At 41.1% G+C, this 20,927-nt stretch overlaps 1 protein-coding gene across 4 annotated transcripts in view; it reads right to left on the reverse strand.

Moving 5' to 3' along the window:
• wls (Wnt ligand secretion mediator) overlaps positions 1–20,927 on the reverse strand; it is a 31,807-nt gene that overhangs the window by 6,794 nt on the left and 4,086 nt on the right. For 2 of the 4 annotated variants that reach the window (XM_050074699.1, XM_050074698.1), the window contains exons 2-9: positions 19,085–19,357; positions 11,994–12,118; positions 11,244–11,405; positions 10,928–11,064; positions 6,503–6,671; positions 4,372–4,491; positions 1,556–1,653; positions 1,302–1,365 (exon numbers count right to left, since the gene is read on the reverse strand). In XM_050074699.1, the coding sequence (XP_049930656.1) occupies positions 1,302–1,365; positions 1,556–1,653; positions 4,372–4,491; positions 6,503–6,671; positions 10,928–11,064; positions 11,244–11,405; positions 11,994–12,118; positions 19,085–19,357 (1,148 nt within the window). The remainder of the gene's footprint in view (positions 1–1,301; positions 1,366–1,555; positions 1,654–4,371; positions 4,492–6,502; positions 6,672–10,927; positions 11,065–11,243; positions 11,406–11,993; positions 12,119–19,084; positions 19,358–20,927) is intronic. The other 2 variants (XM_050074701.1, XM_050074700.1) reach the window with 1 other exon arrangement.

Consider the following 20,927-nt stretch of genomic DNA (forward strand, 5'->3'; position numbering starts at 1 on the left):
ACAAACAAACAAACAAAAAAAAAGATATCTAATGCAACGTTATCTGTAAATAAACTGCGTCCTGTATAGCTGAGCGTAGCTTTTTCAGCTGAGCTGCGCGCCCAAGTCTGTCTCACCCCCAAATGTTGAACAGGACTGATGAGGAAAATTTTACATACTGGACACTATGGAAGTTAACTCGGAGGGTGACGATGTTGCACACGACATAACATTGCTAACGTTAAATATCTCTGGAACACTGAATGCAAAGGCTTTTTTGCCCAGAAGCTAACACTAACCGGTGTGCTATTCTAGCCAGGGCTCTGGTGCGACTGTATCCATTTTAGAAGCTTAGTAATCCAGCTTTGAAAATTAACCTACTGTATAGACTAGGACTGGGCGATAGGTCCTGGAAATTACATCACAAGTTTTTTGGGCTGTATCTCGATACACGATATATATCTTGATATTTTTTAATCTCATCAAAAGCACTTAATTAATGCTGGGAGTGGGAAACAAAAACTAACAAAATATTTCTGGACACAACCTCTCTGATACAACTAAGTTGTGAGGATGACTTTGTTTTTTCATTTTTAATAAAATGAGATTTTTGATCAATTATCATCAATAATGAGGATATATAACCACTAAGTGGGTAATGACAAACACTCAGGTGTGGTAAGTTGATAGATTTCTATCGATTTACTGTATTGCAGCCTTTAAAATGAGGGAAAAACATATAATATCTTTATAGTGCCGGGTCCTACTATCGCCCTGCATGCATAACCAGTCAAACATATTCTCGGCTGTTAACCACTGACATCCCAAGACAGGACTCAGTAGGAGAAGCAGGAAAAAGGGGGGATAGACTGAAAAATGCAGGGTGTGTGGCAGCTGTTTCTGAAGAGGTGTGCTGATGAATCTTGCATTGCTCCCTTCCGCAAGCAAACCAAACAAACAGGTACACACACATAAACAAATCATCTCGAGACCCTGGGCAGTGCTTTCACATATGGCATTACTGAATTATTTCTCATCTTATTCATCTAGAGATCAGTTTCCAGTTCATGCTAAAGCCAACTCGAAGAACTTCTACATGTACTGCGAAAACTGAAGCAAGGCATCAAGTCACGATAACTTGGCACAGTATTGGTACAGACGTACATTGTGTTCCAACAACTAGAGACTGAACTGAAAAACAGGATTTGACCATTTATACTGTTGAGGGGTTTTATCAGCATCACAGCCGTCAGACAGGCAGTTAGCAGGAGAGTGCTCATTTTCTGACACTGTTATCAAACACAGCTTAAAAAAAAGGATACAGCCAGCTCAGTGCCTACATCAGATGCCCAGATGCTGTAGAAAGGGTTTGTCAGCTGGACCCCTCTGGTGGCACAAAACAAAAACAACATCTATGTTACCTCCTCTGAGTATGTCTCAATATTTCATCACCAAAAGCACAGAAGTATGTGGAGATGAACTATAAAAACATAAATTATTTTGTGCTGCATACTGACATTTAACACCTTTATAAATTAAGTGTCTTGTAAGTTGTAAATAAAAACATTGGTCTCACCTCTCACACATGTCAAAGATAAAGAGGCAGAAGGAGCCAAAGACGATGGGTCCGACTTGCTTCCAGTAGACGGAGAATCGGTTCCTCTCCGTCTGGTCCTGAAAGAAAATACAAAACAGGCAGTAAGGATGGGATATACTCCATTCACGGTTATTTGGGAGAAAATAACCATGGTGAGACGGACCCAGCTGTACTAAAGGATGCATTGAAAGCAGTCATACAAGGAAAACTGGAAGCAATTACAAGTAATCTTAAAAAAAGAAAAAGAGATACAATATAAGATCCTTATAACTCACCTAAAATGATTCATAGAAAAAACACAAAAGGAACAACACAAAAGGAAAAACTGACAAAAAGTCACACTAACAAATGAGAGAAAAGAAAATTAATGATCAACTGCATCAAGAAATCAAGAGAAAAGAAAGACATTTAATACAAAATTATCATGTTTGAGGCCCCAAAGCTGCAAAGTAATGGGCGAGACAATTACGGAAACAGGCAAATATTATGCTCCATATACTACATGACATCTGAAATACACACCATCATAAAAGTGCTTCTACAAACATATTGTAATGTTATTCAAGAACTTTTGTTTGATGGAAACTAGAAAGGAACTGAGTGAAGAGATCCCAGACAGGATGTGGTACAACATGTTTGTGGTGGTACAGAGAATTTTTTAAAATAATCAAATTTGTCACTTTATCACCCCAAAATTAAATGTTGAATGAATATTCAACAAAAACGCAGGAGATTGTTTTTTTGGCATTGCAAGAAAATGCAACCTTTCTGTGTGACGCACTGGGTTTCCAAAATCCCTCCAATGTGTCTTGTTCTATACCTGAGACACATGGAAGGAACTGTATGTGACAAACCCCGTTTATAGCTGGTATTAACATGCTTCTTGGGGTATCCAATCACAGAGGGACAGCGCATAATACAAGTGTAACTGGCCACCAAGACACGTGTTCCAATCACTCAAACCTCTTGCAGAGGTGGTCTGGGATGCTTTTATTTCTGTATTGTAAACGCTAATACATCCCAAAGCGTCAATGCGGCTATGTCTCTAATACAGGACACGTTGGTCGCTTTGGTGATGGTGCACTAGCGCTCTATAACTTGCCCATTCTATGACAAGTTGGACAAAGTGTTGCCTGAAAAGAATATGGCAGAACTGTTAACATGCTTCAGGAAAGTCATCCTCAAACAGTCAGTGCAAGAAGGACACTACTGAGGGACCCAGCAGCGCAACAGTGGCAACTCTGACAGCTAGACAGTAGAGACAGCAACCATCGTCCTGGTGCTTCAACTGTCCCACCTTTACAATGAGATAAAACACACCATCATCACCATGATGGCTTGTGATGGCAGCATGGTGCTGTTGACATGTTCTCTGTAGAAGGCCCCAGAGGGCTTGTGGAGGCAAACAAAACATGAATGCAGCTAAATATTAAAATGTGCTGCTGCAGCCTGCAACGCCGATGGTTTTAAAACACCAATATTATTGTCGTGAAGTATCCAAGTCAGACTCCAGACCTCAATACAATCAAGAGTTTTTGGCAGGAATTAAGTTCACTGTTCACTTCATGCAGCTTGACAGAGCTTTAACAGTTGTGTACAGAAGGGGGGGGGGGGGGGGCAACAAGACATTAGGGAGATTTATAATATCCTGCAAACAGCCATGATGGATAAGAAGACCCTTTTCCTCCCACATGGTCAGCAAACCAGAGCACTGACCCAAACTTTGAACTCCGATTACCACTAAAATGTAGTATGGATTTCATGTAGTGTATTAGAGTGTGTGTGTATGTGTGTGTGTGTATATATGTATTTCCCTTAGTTAAACCTTTCTTCCACTGCCTTTGCACCACTAAAATATCTCTACCATCTTGGATAGCTCTACTGCCATGTTTAGTACTATTCTGTGTGTTTCACTCTCAAAACACTAAAGCTATCGTCCAAATGCAAAATTAGAAATCATGCTATTGTTTAATTATAACGGTTATGATTAAAAGACTATTGTCATTCGGGGGTTGACACTGCCTGTCAATGGACAGGAGGGGACTGACTCTGATTTTCAGATTGGCTGTGATGAAGCACTGATAAACTGATGTCATGAAGATCTGACTCCAACACTACACTACGCCCAAAGACCGGGTGATGAAAAGTCAGGTGCTGCAGACAAGAGTGTACACAGAAACATACAGACATTGATCAAGAAGTGTGGGCTGAGTGGAACTTTGAGAACATGTTCAGGAATAGATCATGTAAGAAGAGTAAGAACAAGTCGAGGCAGTTGACTTGAGGTGGAGAAGCAACCTCTCTACAGAGATCTTGGTGTGCTGCTTTGAAGCTAGGAAGCAAATGGAATCCCTTTTTTAAGTGAGCAAGTAGCAATAAGCCCACCAGCCAGCAAGAGAGAAACAGCCTACTGTGCAGAATACACTGCTGTCAGAGAGCTGAGGAGCGCTTTGAGAGACTGTCATCCTGTCTGAGGCAGACATGGAGCTCTTTAAAGAAGTCATCCAGTTAAGGGTCCCTCTGTTAAAGGAATACATCACCCACAATACGATCATTTGTATATTTATTAATTTACCTGTGATAGGCTGAATTCGTGAAGAAGACCTTGTTTTTCTCGCATGTCTTGCGGTTGCTAAACACGGTCCCCTTCAACTCCAATTCATCATATACCCTAAGGCGAGTGACTGATAAACAAAATTTTGTGGGTGACGTATTCCTTAAAGCGAGAACAATATTTGACAATCTCCATAACTGCCCCAGTACAGGCCAAATAACAGACATCGGATGAGAGTGACCTGCGAGTTTTTTGTGGGATGAAGGCCAGGTTCAGGGAAGATTTTGATGGCTGGTACACAGCTCTCACACATCGTCACTTCTCCTCTGTCCACAACCAAAACTGCAAAGAACTGTGTTTCCTGGACAAAAAGGACAGTGAGAGAACACCTGACTTGTTCATTTATTTATGAGTTTTAACATAAACTCATAATGGAAACAATTATTTATTGTTATTTAAACCAAAAAATGTGCAATTCCTTTTGACAGACAATCAATACAGTTTAGAAGATTTAATATTATATTATAAAGTATTTTCAAGTTAAGATTCAGAGCTTGCAAATTGAGGCATATTGCAATGTTAACGGAGCTTTATACAATATTCAGAGCATTGTTGTGGCAGTGAACTATTTGCAAAAATAAAATATAATGAAGTAATGCAGAATGAAGTCACACTCGCTCTGTGTGTGTTGTAATCAGAGATTCTCTGTTTATTGTTGTGCATGTGCATGTTTGTGCATGCAGGTCCTTGTGTGTGTGTATCCCGCTGGCTAACTAACTGCTGCCACTCTGCACTGTGCTCATACGGCAGTTTAGGGCTGGGTGATATGGACAAAAATACATATCTCGGTATTTACAGGCTGACTGGCGATACACGATATATATCTCGGTATTTTCTACTAAATGGGCTAGTACATGTTTTCAGCTGCAAGTTAAAGCCACATTTGAGATGTCAAAAGCACTTTTATAGAAACAGACTAATCAAAATAAAATGCAAAAACAGGGATATTTTTTCAGTTTGAAAATATGGAGCTGCACAACAGTTACACCTTCAAAACACTAGTTGGCAGCAGGGTTTCTGTGAAGGGCTGTAAAGTTTAGTTGATTCAAAATACACCTAAAACACACATTAAACATGGCTTAATAGCAACAATTTCAAACACATTTTCCTCAGCAATACAACATGCTAATGTTTTTAGCACAAGCCTATGTCATTTTACATTATATAAATTACCCTAGCGGCTAGCAAACTTTTCCTCTACTCATATGAAGCCAGGGACAACAGCAACATTTAACAAAGGTAACGTTACAAAATTTGGCTCAATTACAGCTCACAGCATTCACTGACAAAACAGCTGTCTTACTAAACACGTTTTCCAAACAAATATATCATGCTAATGTTTTTAGCACAAGCCTATGGCATTTTACATTGTATAAATTAGCCTAGTGAATAGCAGAGATTACATCTACTCATATGAAGCCAGGATAAATCACACACGAGGCATAAAATGCTATTTTGTGGAGGAGTTGTCGTCTTCATAACTTGTTTATATGTGAAATCAAAGTAAATAAAAACTTTGCTTCAACTTGACCCTATATTGACATATAAAGTGTTGCCTAAATTTGTATCTTGCTTGAAAATATATTGATACATCGTACATAGTCGTTATATCGCCCAGCCCTACAGCAGTTACTGTGATATCAGGAAGGTGGAAAACATAGCACCCACCCTCCAGTTCCCCTCAGTTAAAAATGTTGCTGCTGTTGCCGTTGTTAGCACCATTAGCTGCTAGCCGTCAGCTCAGCCATGAAGTCCATGTTGAGAGCCTTGTGCAGACAACATCTGAATCATAAATACACTCTGATTATCACATAGAGCTCCCTTAAGTGTATCTGCAGAAGCATACAGCTATATCCTAACTTTAATGTTTCATAGCGTTATTTAAGAAGGTTGTGAAGTGGTGATTTCTGGGCAGGACACTAACTTTGTGTACTGAATACCAATCCACCCAACTCATGGATAAGATTCAAGGCTTGAAAATGGAAAAAATATACCCAGAAGCCCTCAGTGTCCTGCTTGGACAGACTGATAGTGTTCTACACTTCTTTTTTATCAATCTGGATAAAGAAAGAAGAAAGGATGCCCAAGCGCTGAAACATTCCTCCAAGCAAGCACTTATTTTGTTTTTAACTGAGAGTTTGTTTTTTTCCCCAACACCATTAACTACTCCAAGAACAGCTGCGATTGGGACCAAAACACCTTTCACCCTGAATTGCTGTAAGCGAGATTACAGTTAGCGAGCAAGCCCGCAGGTTAGTAAGAAAAAGATCAGACATGTCAAACATGAAATTAGATGGTGCCGTGTACAGTACCATGAGGTGCTCCCCACAGAAGATGATCCAGAAGGAGAGCAGCATTGAGTAGAAGATGCCCTGCCGGATGTCTCCAAAAAGCAGCATCCAGGTCCAGTTGAAGCCAATAGAGAACCACTCCACTGGGATGTTGATGAACGTCATTGAGATGCCCAGAGCGAGGATTACCCTGAGGGAGCAAAAACAGGTTTAACTATCATTTTCACCAACATTACTAACAGATAAGAGATTATACAATTTTTGATGAGTTTGTAGCAACATTCATATGTGTTTAGATGCATCCACTGATGCTTGATGATTATTTTTTACATTTAAAATGATTATCAATAGCAGTATAATTCCTAGTCCTCAAGAAAGATAAATGGATGAGTCTAAAGCTACGAGCCCAGAGGAAACTTTTCTTTGCAATAAAAAAAATAATTGTCTTGAGCAGTGCTGGCGATGAAATTTAGAGTCACTTTAATTGATGAGCTTTACACCTGAATCTTGACTACATCTCATACACTGACACAATCAATGTTTTAGAGCAAGGCTACATCTCTGCTGAAGCAGGCTCATTAGATCTTGGGACATTATTGATTAGATTATCCATTCAGCTACAAGCACAGCGTGTGCCCACTGACCTCTTCAATTCTACATAATTTACTACCTTTCCAAATGGCCTCATTATTACAGCCAACCTCCCTCAACCTTGGAATCCAGACATTAGGAGTGAAATACAGGGGAATGAATTAAGAGTCAGCCCACAGTAAGAAAGAACAGGGCTCGTTTTCAAAGCGTCTGCAGCAGGTCCCTGCATGCCGCCAGTGGATGAAAGGACGAATGTAAATAGATAGATAAGAGGGCAAAACAGTACCACAGCATATGTGTGTATTTGTGAGAGAGACATGGAGTTTAAAAAACAGCAGATAAAGGTGACCTGAAAACATGTGGGAACAAAAGTTTTGGCAAACGCTTTGGGTAATGGAAGTAATGTAACACAGCTTCTAAGCAATTCCACTCCAGACAGCTCGTCAGCGATGTTCTATGGAGCGAACAGAGTGAAACCACATTTGACTGGTATGCAGGGAATGTGTCCTGAGCACCAACAACACACACAGGAGAGCTTGGGACGGTATCTATGTGTGTGAATGTGTGTGTGGAATAAGACAAAGGGCTTGGTATGAAACGTGGTGCAGGTCATAAAAAGGTTACTTTGCCATTTTCTACCAGCTTTGTCTCATAACAATGTAGTGACTGTAAATGAACTATGGTAAACTTCCCTTCATCTTACCGGTGCCCAGACCCCCCTGCTCATCTCCCAGCTCATATTTGCAGGATGACACGTATCAGGCTGTTACTCACACTACAGATTGTACCTTCTCATTTTTGTACGCCTGCCACCACAGACTGAGTGTATAGAAGCAGATCGAGAGAGCCGCCGCCCCTCTTACTCAACTCAGATTAAACTGTAAAACAAGGCAGTGCTGTGTGAATGTAAACTGAGATTCTGTTCTCTAAAATGTTCTCAAGAACAGTAAGTAAGGGATGCACCATAATATCGGCATGTCATTGGTATAGGCCGATATTGGCTTTAAAATGAATTCTCAGAACTGGCCAACATATTTTGCACAATGAATAAATATTACATATACTGAAAAGCATTGTACTTCATGTCTCCATCTGCTGGTGGGCCATCACAATAAGAGTATGCATGTATAATATGATGTTAATTCCACTACAGAAGAGACTTGATGATCACTAAACTTAGGTAGGGATGCACGATATACATTGGGCTGATAAATTATCGGCTAATGGGGCATTTTTGTAGTTATGCATTATTCCGATAATTAAAATTATAGCTGAAAAATAGTGCCAATGGGAAGAAAAAATTAACGTCAGGCACTCGTGCATGGAGCAGGAACAAAGTAATTTAAATCTAAGTTAAAAAGCCTTTATTCCAAAACATGGCTGCTTACATTAAAACACTGACTGGTTTTGACCCTAAGGTCTTCGTTAGGGTGCTAAGGGGTGGACTAGAGTCAAGCAAAACATTTCTACAAGCTCGTTAGGGGGCGTCACCCAATCTTGGTTAAAAAGTGAGCAGAGGTGGGTGACTGCAATGGATTACAAAGAGACGCCATTTTGAAAGTGACACCCCCCCACAAGTGTTCAGAAAAAAAAATCCCTGAACTCAAATGAAAAAAAAAAAAAAGGGACATCACAGTTGTAGGATTTTTACCCCTTGAGCCAAAGCCCTTTTCCTCAGTTTTCTCTGGTCAGGTAGCACCAATTAAAAAGTATTTGCGTTTTTCTACAGCCTTGTTTCATGACAAAAACATCTTTCCAGAAATACTTCTTTTAACCAATGGTTCACATTTTGACATGTGAAAGCAGAGAGGGCACAGATGTAACTAATAACATTGATCATGTCTGCGTTACATTTGAGTGAGCCAGTCCCTGGGCCCTGCTACTGTGCAAGCTAACTCACTGACACATTTAAGTGAGCAGAGCCATCGTTAATGTTATTAATCCCACCACATCCTGCTGTGACGAGTCACAATGTCTGTTGTATCTCTGCTTCTGAGCACAGAACATTTTTCATTTAGAGAAAAGTTTGCAATGTTTGAGTTTGCCCATGAATTACACCATCCTAAACCATTTTCACATTGAGAGTTCCCCCTCACATTGGTCCTCTAAGTTTAGAGGAAAGTCTGAGGTGTTCCATCCTGACACCTCTGTGGACTAGCATGACAGGAGACTCTGGTACAGCTTTTACAGCATGAAATAATCATCCGCTGTCCACAAATAGGGTACAAGTCGCACTTCCTGAGAGCCTGCTGGTCATTTGGGAATAAGAGCCTTGAGCCGGAAAATACAGAGGGAAGGAGAGCGAGAGGCGCTGGCTGTGTGTGTCTGTGTGCATGAGGTGTCTCAGGCAGCAGGCGTGTATGCCCTGAATGTGTGTGTGCAGCATGTGTCGGCTGAGTGCTAGCTTGCAGATTTTGTAACGTGTTTCACGCTTCGCCAGGCACTTCCTGTGGCGCAGAACGCTGCCTCTTACTGATCTGTCTTCCCAGCACGGCAGGGGGTTAGACAAACACTGGGCTGTGAGCAGAGCTGCAACTTTCCACAGCATGGCATTCAAACCATCTGCTGTAGGCAGAAATACCTGTGTTTGCTGCTCTAACTTTCACAGGATTTGGTGAGGGAATGAACACAAATATCCAATGTTTTGAATCTTTTCCCTGATATTTTTAGAGGAAATCTGTCTTAGTGACAATTTAACATGCATTTACGATGCCGAGTGTGACCTGCTGATAAGACGATATTCCTCTGATGAACACCTTCTGATCTCAGTGACCTTCACTGCACAGAGTGAGCATGCCCTACTTGTACATTTCATCCATAGTTAATACATGCCATCAACCAGCAGTCGCACTGAAGCAGAGCCTCCGTGGTGAGTAATGAAACCGTAGAAACACAATCAGAGTAGGAGGGACATTATCATTGCAACCATCATAGCGGGCTACCTTGCATTTAAACAAACCGACCTGTGGCAAGTCGCTAACTTACCAAGGTGAGGTTTCGCAGTAATGACCAAATGAGCTGTGGAGTGGTAGTACAAGGCATGGAGAGATGGGTTTTTTTTGCACAACCTCAGTTGCCTTGCTGCTGACAAGAGATTGAGGATTGCTGGATTTATGTCACAGCGTTACCTACTGAGAAAAGTAACTGCTTCTCAAGGCCAGGAACCAATACGGTAGCTGATAATTTCACATTTCTGAATTTCAAACACAAGTGTATAACCTGTAGTTTATGCGTACCTGAGGGTAAGGAAGGCTGCGATGTAGTGAGAAAATATGGATGATTTAATCTTAATAATACATAATGCGACGGCCTCCTGCTTCAGCAGGGCCTGCTTTGTGTGTTTTCCCCTGTCTGTCTGTTGCTGTGTCTTGCAGGTCCTGGTAGGCAAAGCTGAGTGAGTGCAACTGGGAGCACCAGGCCAGTCTCCCAGTGGCAGCTTACTTAAGCCTGGCTGTTCAATCAGTGTGCTCTCTTCCCCTCACCCGGCACCACGTTCTTGTTAAGTTGGCTTCGGCCTGGTTTCAGTTTTTGTTCTACACCACATACAACACCCTGCATCCATCACTCACTCACCCATTCACCTGCCGACGCACTGAAACACAGATTTACACTTCTTATAACTTACCTATGCTTTTGCAATTATCTTTTGTTAAACAATAAGTGTGTGCAAATTTTAGTTGATATTGCGTGTGTCTCCCATTTTTATCATGGCCTATGAGCCAGGTCATGACAATCGGTTTGATATATAATGCATCCCTAATTATGATGCCAAAAGGTATAATTCTTCAACAGCAATAAATATGGTGCTAACAATACAAAGGTGAACACAGAGCAGCACTGAGGATGTTGCCTTACTTCTCCAGCAGCACAGGAGGTCTGCTCATGAGGGTGATCCGTCTCCAGTACCAGATCATGATGATGAGGATGCTGGGTGTGAGGAATGTCTTCATGGCGAACCACACTTTGGTGAAGCCTCCATTCTGGTGGATGCTCTTGGAGGAGAGAGAGAATCACTGTCAACTATTTGTGTTGTGTGGGGTATTTTATTGTCAAATAAGAGCTAACACCAACACCATATCCCTAAATGGCAGAATAAAGGGCCCCTGACTGTGTGGCTCATCATTAACCAAAGCACTTCACATACACAGATCCCAATCAAAGGCAAACTTACAACAAAACGTATGTCTTTGATTTCTCCGATCCCCACATTGATTTTCTTCTTCTCGTTGACGGGCAAGCGGATGTTGAGAAGATAGTACTTATGGGCCACGCTGCCGACCTCCATGAAGGGCATAAGGTCACACTCATAGTACCGACCCTCGTTCTCAAAGGTCTGGAAACACAGCAACAAAACCATATCTGGTTTAAAACACATTTATCTGAGGATATCAGACACCTTAAGATTAAACATGCTCAATCAGGCGGCGCAACAAGGCGTCTTGGAGTGCAGACATTGACCATTAACTTCTGAAGAACAGGTTTAAGTGTCCAGCGTTACTAGAAAATTTGCCAAAGTGCCCTTAAGGGTTCATCAGGCAAAACTCTTCATTTAGGTATCACTACAATTAGCATTTAAAGTAGTGAAGTAAAACCCTTAAAGAATTATTCCTGCCTTCCAGTTATTGAGGCTAAAAATCACTTTGTAATGACATGAGTTTGCAACAATAAGTCCTCTGGAGTTAAAACAGTGACGACAAATTAAGTCACTTACTTAGATTTGAATAAATCCATAACAATTTCTTTTATTAACATCTGTATCTCATCAGTTCTTGCATCTGTGGAAGCTGATATTCAAGATAACTGTATATAACACTCACAAAAAACTGACAAATACCATGTAATATTATTGGAATGTACAATAATAAGTTGTTTTTGGTATTCTTAATATGCATAATAGTGACAAACAGTGTTGTTTTCCCACCTTGGAGGTAGTGAAGTTGCAGTTGAGCTTCCTGTTTTCGAAAGAGTGAGCCATCTCTGTCCACTCACTGACTGTGTCGTCCCTGTAGGCCAGGCCCACGTCAATGGTGGCCAATGCTCCATCCTCTAAAAGGAATCACAACAGCAGCAGTTCACTTTTAGATCAGTGCAAACATTCAATAGAAGACAAGAGAGAGAAATAAATAAGAAAATCTGTGAGTAGATTTGCACATAAAAAAACCTTGGTACTAGAAACCTATTCCGGATTCATGAATGCCGCAGAAAACTCAGATTTGACTGTGTTTATGTTCATGAATGCAAATCAGTCACAAATTGGCAGCTCGCTCCCGCTTGTCAGCAATTAGCCTACATCCCCACCAATAAATAGCCAATGACCGCCATATATGGAGGTGATAACTACTATGGATATTTGCATCCTGTCAACCTGCCGACATGGAGCAAACAAAGGCGCCTATTAAAACATCTAAAACAGGCAGTCTAATGTAGGCAATAACCCACCGTTAAATTTAACAACAAGTAAGGTAGTCTAGCGTAAAACCACACCATGTCCCTCCACACCGCCAGATTCAGGTACACCAACTGCCTGCTGCGAGCGACAGACGCCTAACTGCTTTCCCGTGTTCACAAGTCTTATTAAACCAAAACTCAATCTGCAATAATGGTTACCACGTCTCCCACGTCACATCTCTGATGATTAAATTAAACAAAAATGACATGCAGTTTGGGGCTGCGGTGCGTACAGAGCACATTTCTAATCTATTGTCACGTTTAATTTAGGCGTTTCAAAGGCATCTGTTTATTTTGAACACAACAGAGCACAATACTAAGTAAAATTGTAATTTCTAATAATGACAAGCAACATTTATGTGCAATATCTTATTTACACAAGCACTACAATCAGTAAGAAGCAGGTGTAGATTTTGTTTGTACCTAGGTAAAGATTGGAGCTACTAACATATTGATGAATGCCAAAATACACGTAAATGTCCTTCTGCGAGAAGTTTACAAACCAATTTGTTCTGCTCACATTTCATGAATGAGACCCTTTCAATGTGCAAGTATGTCAAATTTTGACCCAAATTTGTGCAAAATCATTACATTCAAAGAATTACACAGTGGTTGCAGAAGAAATTGGGGTCTTCTAAAATGCAAAAATGCACTGAATAAGACATTCGTGTTCGTCTGTATTTCAATCCCTGTTATACTTCGTCACTGCACAACTCTGCTGGTTGTTATTATCCCAGTGACGGGATAAAATTAGGTCCTGATGACAGACAGCCATGGCCTTCTAACTATGAGACCAGCAAAGTGACAACACTGCTCACACTGACATGGAGACATTCCCCACTATAGTCTAAAAAAGGTACAGTTCATTTCCAGACACCGTGCCAGTGTTTCACATGCTGAAACCACTCCAGAGCGGTGCAGTGTGAAGAAGATGAGGACGGACATTTTATTCATTTAAATCATTGAGAAGCTTCTTGGCTGCAGTTCCAACTGATTGGATGTTTGTTTAAGAAGGCTGTATATTCATCTAGACTGGTTTTGGTTGGTATGGTGAGATGAAATCATTTGAGTGTTACTATGTGGTCCTGTCACCTGGAATGAGTCTGAATCCATGAGATTAGCAGGATTATTTCTCAGCATGTAAACATATTCAGTGATTCAGTCTGCTCTCCATGGTGGCCCAAATCTAGGTTACTTCCTACTTGACATAAACTTCAACAAGACCTTGAGCTGGCCTCCAACAGCCCAGCCCAGCGAATCCAACAAAAACATCCAAAGCCAAGCTATTAAAACTGCATCTTTAGATCACATTACAAAGCCAAGTGTTCTCTCCTCCAGCCCTCCAGAGTGCCTCTTGTGCCGTTATGAAACAAGCTGGAATGAAGAGAAAGAAACTCAGTGGCCTGTGCTGTGAGGAGAAAAAAAAAGTAGAGGAAGGGGGAGAGGGAACCAGATGAGAACTGGCAGCCGACTGTCTCTGTAATGCCCTCCACTCTGCCATTGGTCGAGACAGAAGCCCTTGAATGTCAGTTCGCTTCATGCAAACATTCCACTCCAGTCCAGCCGCCATCGCCACGGAGACTAAGCCTCCTCAACAGCTGTGTTATTGCTGGACCCTGGCCAGGGGTGCTTGGTGATGGGGTGGAGGAGTGGGGCAGGTGGGTGGAGTGGTTAATAGGGCGAACCTCTTCTCTGGGACACACATTGTTTCACAGATAAGGTAGTGAAGGAAGAGATGGCCTTGTGTTCATTTGTCATAGAGCTGCAGCACAGAACCCGCCTACCTTTGGCACAAAGAGAGTTCTGGTCAGGACTGAGACAGACGAGCTGACGCCATGTTGTTAATCATGGACGATCTGGCTCCGTTGTTTTTTGGCATTTATTAGCATTTTATTATGTCTGAGTCCAGTATCTACTCAGTTAAATGAATCAGAAATGTAATCAATAAAAGTTAGAAATGTTACAATCTGAATTGAAAAATAAAGACTGCACGTTTTACTTAAGAGAATTGAGCTTTGCTATTTGGCAAAATGCTCTCCTTAATTTAGTTGAAGATGGAATTAAATTTGTTAGATGAACCAATCTGTGCATTTTACCAAAATAATGTGTACGGCCCCTAATTTCCAGGGCTGGTACCTGCAGTTATTCCACAGGCTAGTTAATAACATGTCGGGCAGGAAATCCAAAGTGTGGGATCATTTTGAGAAGGTGAAGGATGAACCCAAGGTGATATGTAAACTCATCTTCATTGGTCGACAACAAACATGACGTATCATCTGAAACATGGAAGTAGCTACATGCCCATTAGCCCACAGCGTCATTAACAGGCGGCTCGCTCAGTGTGTGACGTGCACTTGTAGATAAAATATAGGCCTATATTAATGAAGGTTCATTAGTACGGTTTTGTATTTCTCTGTAATGTAGCACAGTGTTAACAATGTTACTGATACTATTCTTTCTCACATCTTCAACTCAAACCATTGTGTTGCCCCGCCCAAAATATATGATTTAATAATTACATTAATAACATAAACATGCAGACAACTAATCGACTAATGGCCCTAAATGATGACTATTGGTTGACTAGGAAAATTCTTAGCTGGGGGCAGCCCTAGATATTTCCGTCTCTGTCCACCATCTATCATCTACCGCTGCTACGTTTTAATGTTACAAGCACAGCATGCTAGCTATTAGTTTGCTTCATATCTTGAAATGTACCAGTGGTATCTCCAGGCAGTGAATCGCCTCAGCAGGAAAGGGAGGAGCACAGAGGACAGGAGGAAGGAGTGATACTGACTTTATTCTGTGTTTTAAATTCTTTCTAAACTTCACTCAGTATTGTGATGTCAGCAATGTGCTTTATTTTATTTACATTTCAGATTTGTTTCCAGTCAGATATTACTGAGTTTATATAGTGACTCTGCCGTTGTAAACGTCAATGTTGTGCCTTTAAATCCTAAATAAATTCTAATCTTGTTCCGAACTTCTTCTTTTTAAAAATAAAATGTGTTTCACAAAGCAATTCTTAGTAATGAAAAAGAACTGATGAGAGTATTAATAAAGTCGTGAACCGATAAGGAGTATTGATAAAGAGTTGTAGTACTGATAAAAACCTAAGGTTACCCATCCCTCAGCATCAGTGTTGGAGGACAGGTTAGACGAAGTAGTAGAGGTTTGTCTTTTACTTACATTCTTACTACTTAACAGCCTCAATGCTTGAGACAAGCTAGTTTGTATATTCTAGCTGGTTCTCCTTTCTAGCACAGCCCATCTCAGGAGAACGCAGAAAAAGCAAAAATAAATGGGTTAAAAAACAGTCTGAAAATCTTGAGTTTCAAAGTGGGAATCTCACTGCTGCAGCACTAGCTGGTTTCTCCTACATGCAGCATCTACAGTGCTCAGCTCCCTCCACATCCACTTGTTCTCAGAGCACCTCATGTAGCTTAGAAAGATCAAAATGAGTCTGTAGCATCTGGCAGAAAGAGCTGTCTGTGGTCCAGGCTGATTCACTGACTCCTCTGTCTGGCAGCCAGGCAGTAAACAACCCACAGCCCCCTAACACACTTCCGCTGAGGCCAAGAATGTGAGCCAGCAAATGATGCTGATGACTAGGCCACCATTACAACATGACTGTTTAGACAGCCAGGCCAGAAAGGCTGGGTCATATAAAAGTACACCACAAACTTTTTCTTCTCTGCATGTTTACAATTATGTCCACTGCCTTTCTGTTGATTAAACGTTGGCCTAAGGTGGATCAAGGTTTACGGGAATTTGTCAGTGTAGACATGACTCTGTATCAGAGGTTGTTACAAAGCTCAAGTTGGCATTAACATGCATAGCTATGCATTCTAAGCCATAAAGCTAAAGATGTCATTTAAAGCCAAAATATCTTTCCCAGGCTCTCCTGGTGATCCAGACACTTATTAGACTCCCGTCATCCTCTCTAATCCCTTCTTTGAGGATCTAAAGCACCCTACCAGGATACCAAACCCTGTCTTCTTCCAGATACCAGTTATCTCCCTCCTCCTCCCCGTTTCCTCTCATTAAAGCACAGAGCTGATGCTGTTGGTCTGTCTTACCACTGACACACTTCACAACTGTGTTGTCTGACACCGCGTGGAGACGCAAAATAGTTTACAGTGAAGTTGCAGGTGGGGTTTTCCCTATGGCAACTAGACATTTGATAGAGCCTGGGGAGACTGAATTTATTAAATCAGGCACTCTGCTCAAGAGGTTAAAGAAAAACTATCCTTATGAAAGATTTCAAACTGGATTTTATTCATTTTTACCTCAAAGTTTTAATGTCATTTAACAATAAAATTGTTAAGATTGTGGGAAGATTGCAAACTATTCCATAAATGAGGTACACCACTTTACAACATTGTCTGTCCCCTCAAAAATCAAACGAATGTAACTGCAACAAATGTAGTATCATCATTCTGAGGGGGGGTCTCACACAAATTATAAATAAAAGATGTTTTAATGAAATGATTATGTAATGAGACTGTAACAATCATGGCAGAAATTACTGCAAAATATATCTTATCCTGACTTTTAAGACAAGATAAAAACAAGCATGAGTTCGCTACAGCTGCAACTACATACGCACATGCATCCACACACTGTCCCTTTTTACCAATTGACCTCTCACTAAGCCCCGCCTCTTTGTGATGGTAGTAGTAAGCATGGAGCCCACACTGTAACTAACTAGAAATATGATCATATTTTTGGAAAAATTGAAACAGTGATTCAGAGAGAAGCACACAGAGGGGTCTACAGTCTGTGTTTGAAGGATATATCCAGGATGTCAAACTGACTCAGCAGCAACAACAGGTTAAAAAGACAAAGATAGTTAGAAGCTAAAGCCGAACTATAGGCTACAGATCACAGTGTAAAAGTGAACCACCACATCACTGCTGATCGCCACACAAGACAATGAAGATAAAGGGAAACTTTGCTGATATCGAACCAGCTGTGTGGCATCACAGTGTGTGCAGATGAACAGTGTTTGGCTTCACCCCCGTGCTGCTGCCAGCACCCCAACCTCCACCACAGGAGGTAGTCAAACAACGGTCATCTGTGCACAATGCGATGACACACAGCTGGTTGGATATCAGCAAAAACTAGTTCCCTTCACTGGGTCCTGTACAGCAGGGTCGGTCTTTGTTTCACTGTTACAATCATTAAAAAGCAAAAGCAGCATGTGTATACATTCAGTAGGCTATATCTTCAGTAGCTAGCTAGCTAACCCTACACTTTTCAGGGTTTGATTTTGGTTTTGGAACAGGGAAGAAACATATATCTTTTTCCAACCTCTCCAGGTAACGAGTATCATTAATACACAACATGCCCCAAGCAAAACATTTAGCTCCAAGTTGTTGTTTGAGCCAGCCCGATGCTACATTATGACTGGCCAGTCTGTGTCCAGGGTCAGGACTTAGCAAAGGGTCAATTGGCATGAACAGTTATCAGCGGTCTTTTGGCTCACAGGGCTCAACAAAAAGTATTGCCTGGGGCAAGTATAATGCTACATTGGGCGAGTAAATCTAGCAGGTGGTATTTAGAATCAAACACATCCATTTTCCCAGAGCTGACAATAGCTCTGGGAAAATATCTTGGATACAGGGGTTTAGTTGAGTGGTGACGGCTGACTCAATCTTTCCACAAAATTTTGTACAAGGAAGTTATGCACCCTTTTGTGATAGACCACTCCCATTGCCATGACGTCTTTAGACAGTTGGCATGAAGATAAACACACACCTTCACACACACAAAGATACACACAGTTGACCTGCCAAATTTCAGCCTCCTAGGGTGAAAACTGACAGACTGACTTATAGATGGTGGTCGCAGCTTAAAAAAAAAAAAAAAAGGGTGAAAAACACACACATCAGCTGTGAAATTCGCTAAACTGGGATGATGTCATATCCAAACTACATAATTAATTTGGTTGGGGGTCTTTGGGAATGGTTAATAAGACATTTCATTGCTCAAAGGTATCCAACAAGAAACAGGTCCAGATTATCTCTCGCCTCTCTCTTTGCACCTGTCTCAAGGGTGTCTGACAAGCCTGTGTACAAAACGCCCAAGGGTCTATAGAGAACAAACAGCAGGGCATCCGTCATTGTTTGCTGCCTTTCAGTGTAACAGAAATCCAATCTACAGAGAAGACACATTTCTGTGGGTTCCTCAAGCGTTCACCATAATAGACTGAAATAAGAAAACAAGATAACTATTACCACAGTCTTACAGGGAAGGTAATATGAGGAACGTAACTGGGATTTACTGGTAAAGTTGGAGTGACTCTGCACTGCAGTTTATGATGCCACTGATTAGAAGTGACAATACATGTAAATATTTCAGAGGCTAGCGTGGTCATATTGAGCCTCTGCAAATATTTGCCTTCACACTGTGAATCTAAGAAATAATAGAGATAAATATTGACACAACTGAAAAAATGTAGCACATGCAAAACAAAGCCATTTCCTGAGGGAAAAACATGAGCTGTGTTGTCCTCACCCCCTTTTTTTTTGTTGAAACCCATAAGAAAGCCTTGGTTCTCACCTATCTGGTTGTACATCTTAAATGCGATGTCAAACTGCAGGATGACCAGCATAAACTGAAACCAGGGGCTCATCTCCTTGTTAGGCAGAGGAATGTGTACTGCAAATACAATGTTGTTGGCCTCAATCTTCTTCAGCATGGCCTCATCAAAGTTCCGGATCTTGTCGCATTGGTTGGGACCCCAAGGCATGAACCATTTTGATTCCTGTCGATGCTTGACTGCGTCCACACACTTGGTGGCCAAGTAGTGCATCGCCGTGGTGGGGCTGGGAGCTGGTGAGACAAATATAAAGTGGGAGAGATGTTAGACTTGGTGTCACATTGAAATACTGCAGCAAAGTGTTTCAAGGTCCTGCCAAGCCAGATTTCCCCTCAAACAAATAAATCACACAAAAAGTTTGAGTAAAAATCAATAAATAAAGCTGGAGCACTCTGGATTAAACTGTGCATGGACAATATTAATATCTTAGCAACCATTAGGAACAGTCAACAGTTTGGGTTTGAGCCAAATCTAGTCCAAACACTTTGGCAATTACTTTTAACACTGTTTAGAAAATGCCTGGTAGCAAGGCTCGCTCCCTCTCTGAAGTGACGGGGAGGGAAAATTCCCGAAAGCTCTCAGGCACCAATTACACTGTTTATGCATTGAGATTCATGAGCTTGACAAGACTGGTGTTTGTAGTCTTTACTCACAGGATTTTAGCAGTGCTTGGGAAAAGATCTGTCATTATCATGCAGGCACAAAAACGTTAGTTTCCTGTTGTGAAAGCTGGAGGTCTGATGTGAACAACATCTGAGAGGTTTGAGAATTAAGGTGAAATTAGGTAAAGGGTTAAACTCAAAAGATTTTTAAACAGCATGTAGCAAAGATGATGTCAGACATCTGAGTAAAGCCATTGATAGATTAAACAAAATCTACACTTCCTTCAAAGAGTATTCAAGCCACTTAACTTTCTATTGACTCTGTGGTGTTACAGCCACAATTCGCAATAGATTCAGGTAAATTCAGACCTGACAAACACAATAATCCATATAGTCGCAGCTGATATTCTCAGTTACATTTGTTCTTTGGGTGGTGCCTGACTCTCCAAATTGGCTTAGGCACACAGAATTTCATTTGAATGTCCTATAAAGAATTTAACTCATTGGACATTAGAATTTAATTATGTATATCATTATTATGTTTTCTGCGCATAACTTTTCAGATAATCAATTAATCATTTCATTCATTTGTTCAAGAAAAAACAAACATTTGATGTTCCAGCTTCTTGAAAGTGAGAACTTTTTGCTTTTCTTTGTCATATATGACCGTAAATTAACATCTACCAAAGAGTAACATCTTTGGGTTATGGACTGTTAGCTGGACAAAAAAAGCCAATCCAAGACATCTCTCTGGGTGTCTGGGAAATTTTGATTGTCACTTCGTACTAGGGATGCACCGAATATTCGGTAACCGAATATATTCTGCCGAATATTGCAAAAAACCACACATTCAGTATTCAGTGGAATAAGTGAAAAGCAAGGCCGAATAACAGCGGCATGTTTTGATGACGCAATCAAACAGCGTGCGGTGACGGATGGAGCAAAATGTCAGCAGTGTGGCTATATTTCAAAGTGTTGGAGAGTGATAGAAGAAAAGCGGTTTGCAAAGAATGTAATACTGAACTATCTAGAGTAGTGTTGCAGGGTATACTGGTACCAACGGTAGACCGCGGTACTAAAACACCACTGTACATATGATACCATAATGTTGGAGTAGCCTACCGTAGTACTACGGTACCTCAGGTACCACTACTGTGGGATAAGTTCAATGTCCAATCACAAGAGGGTGAGTGTCCATGCG

The sequence above is a fragment of the Epinephelus moara genome, chromosome 21 (assembly GCF_006386435.1).
Source record: "Epinephelus moara isolate mb chromosome 21, YSFRI_EMoa_1.0, whole genome shotgun sequence".
NCBI classification, from domain to species: domain Eukaryota; kingdom Metazoa; phylum Chordata; class Actinopteri; order Perciformes; family Serranidae; genus Epinephelus; species Epinephelus moara.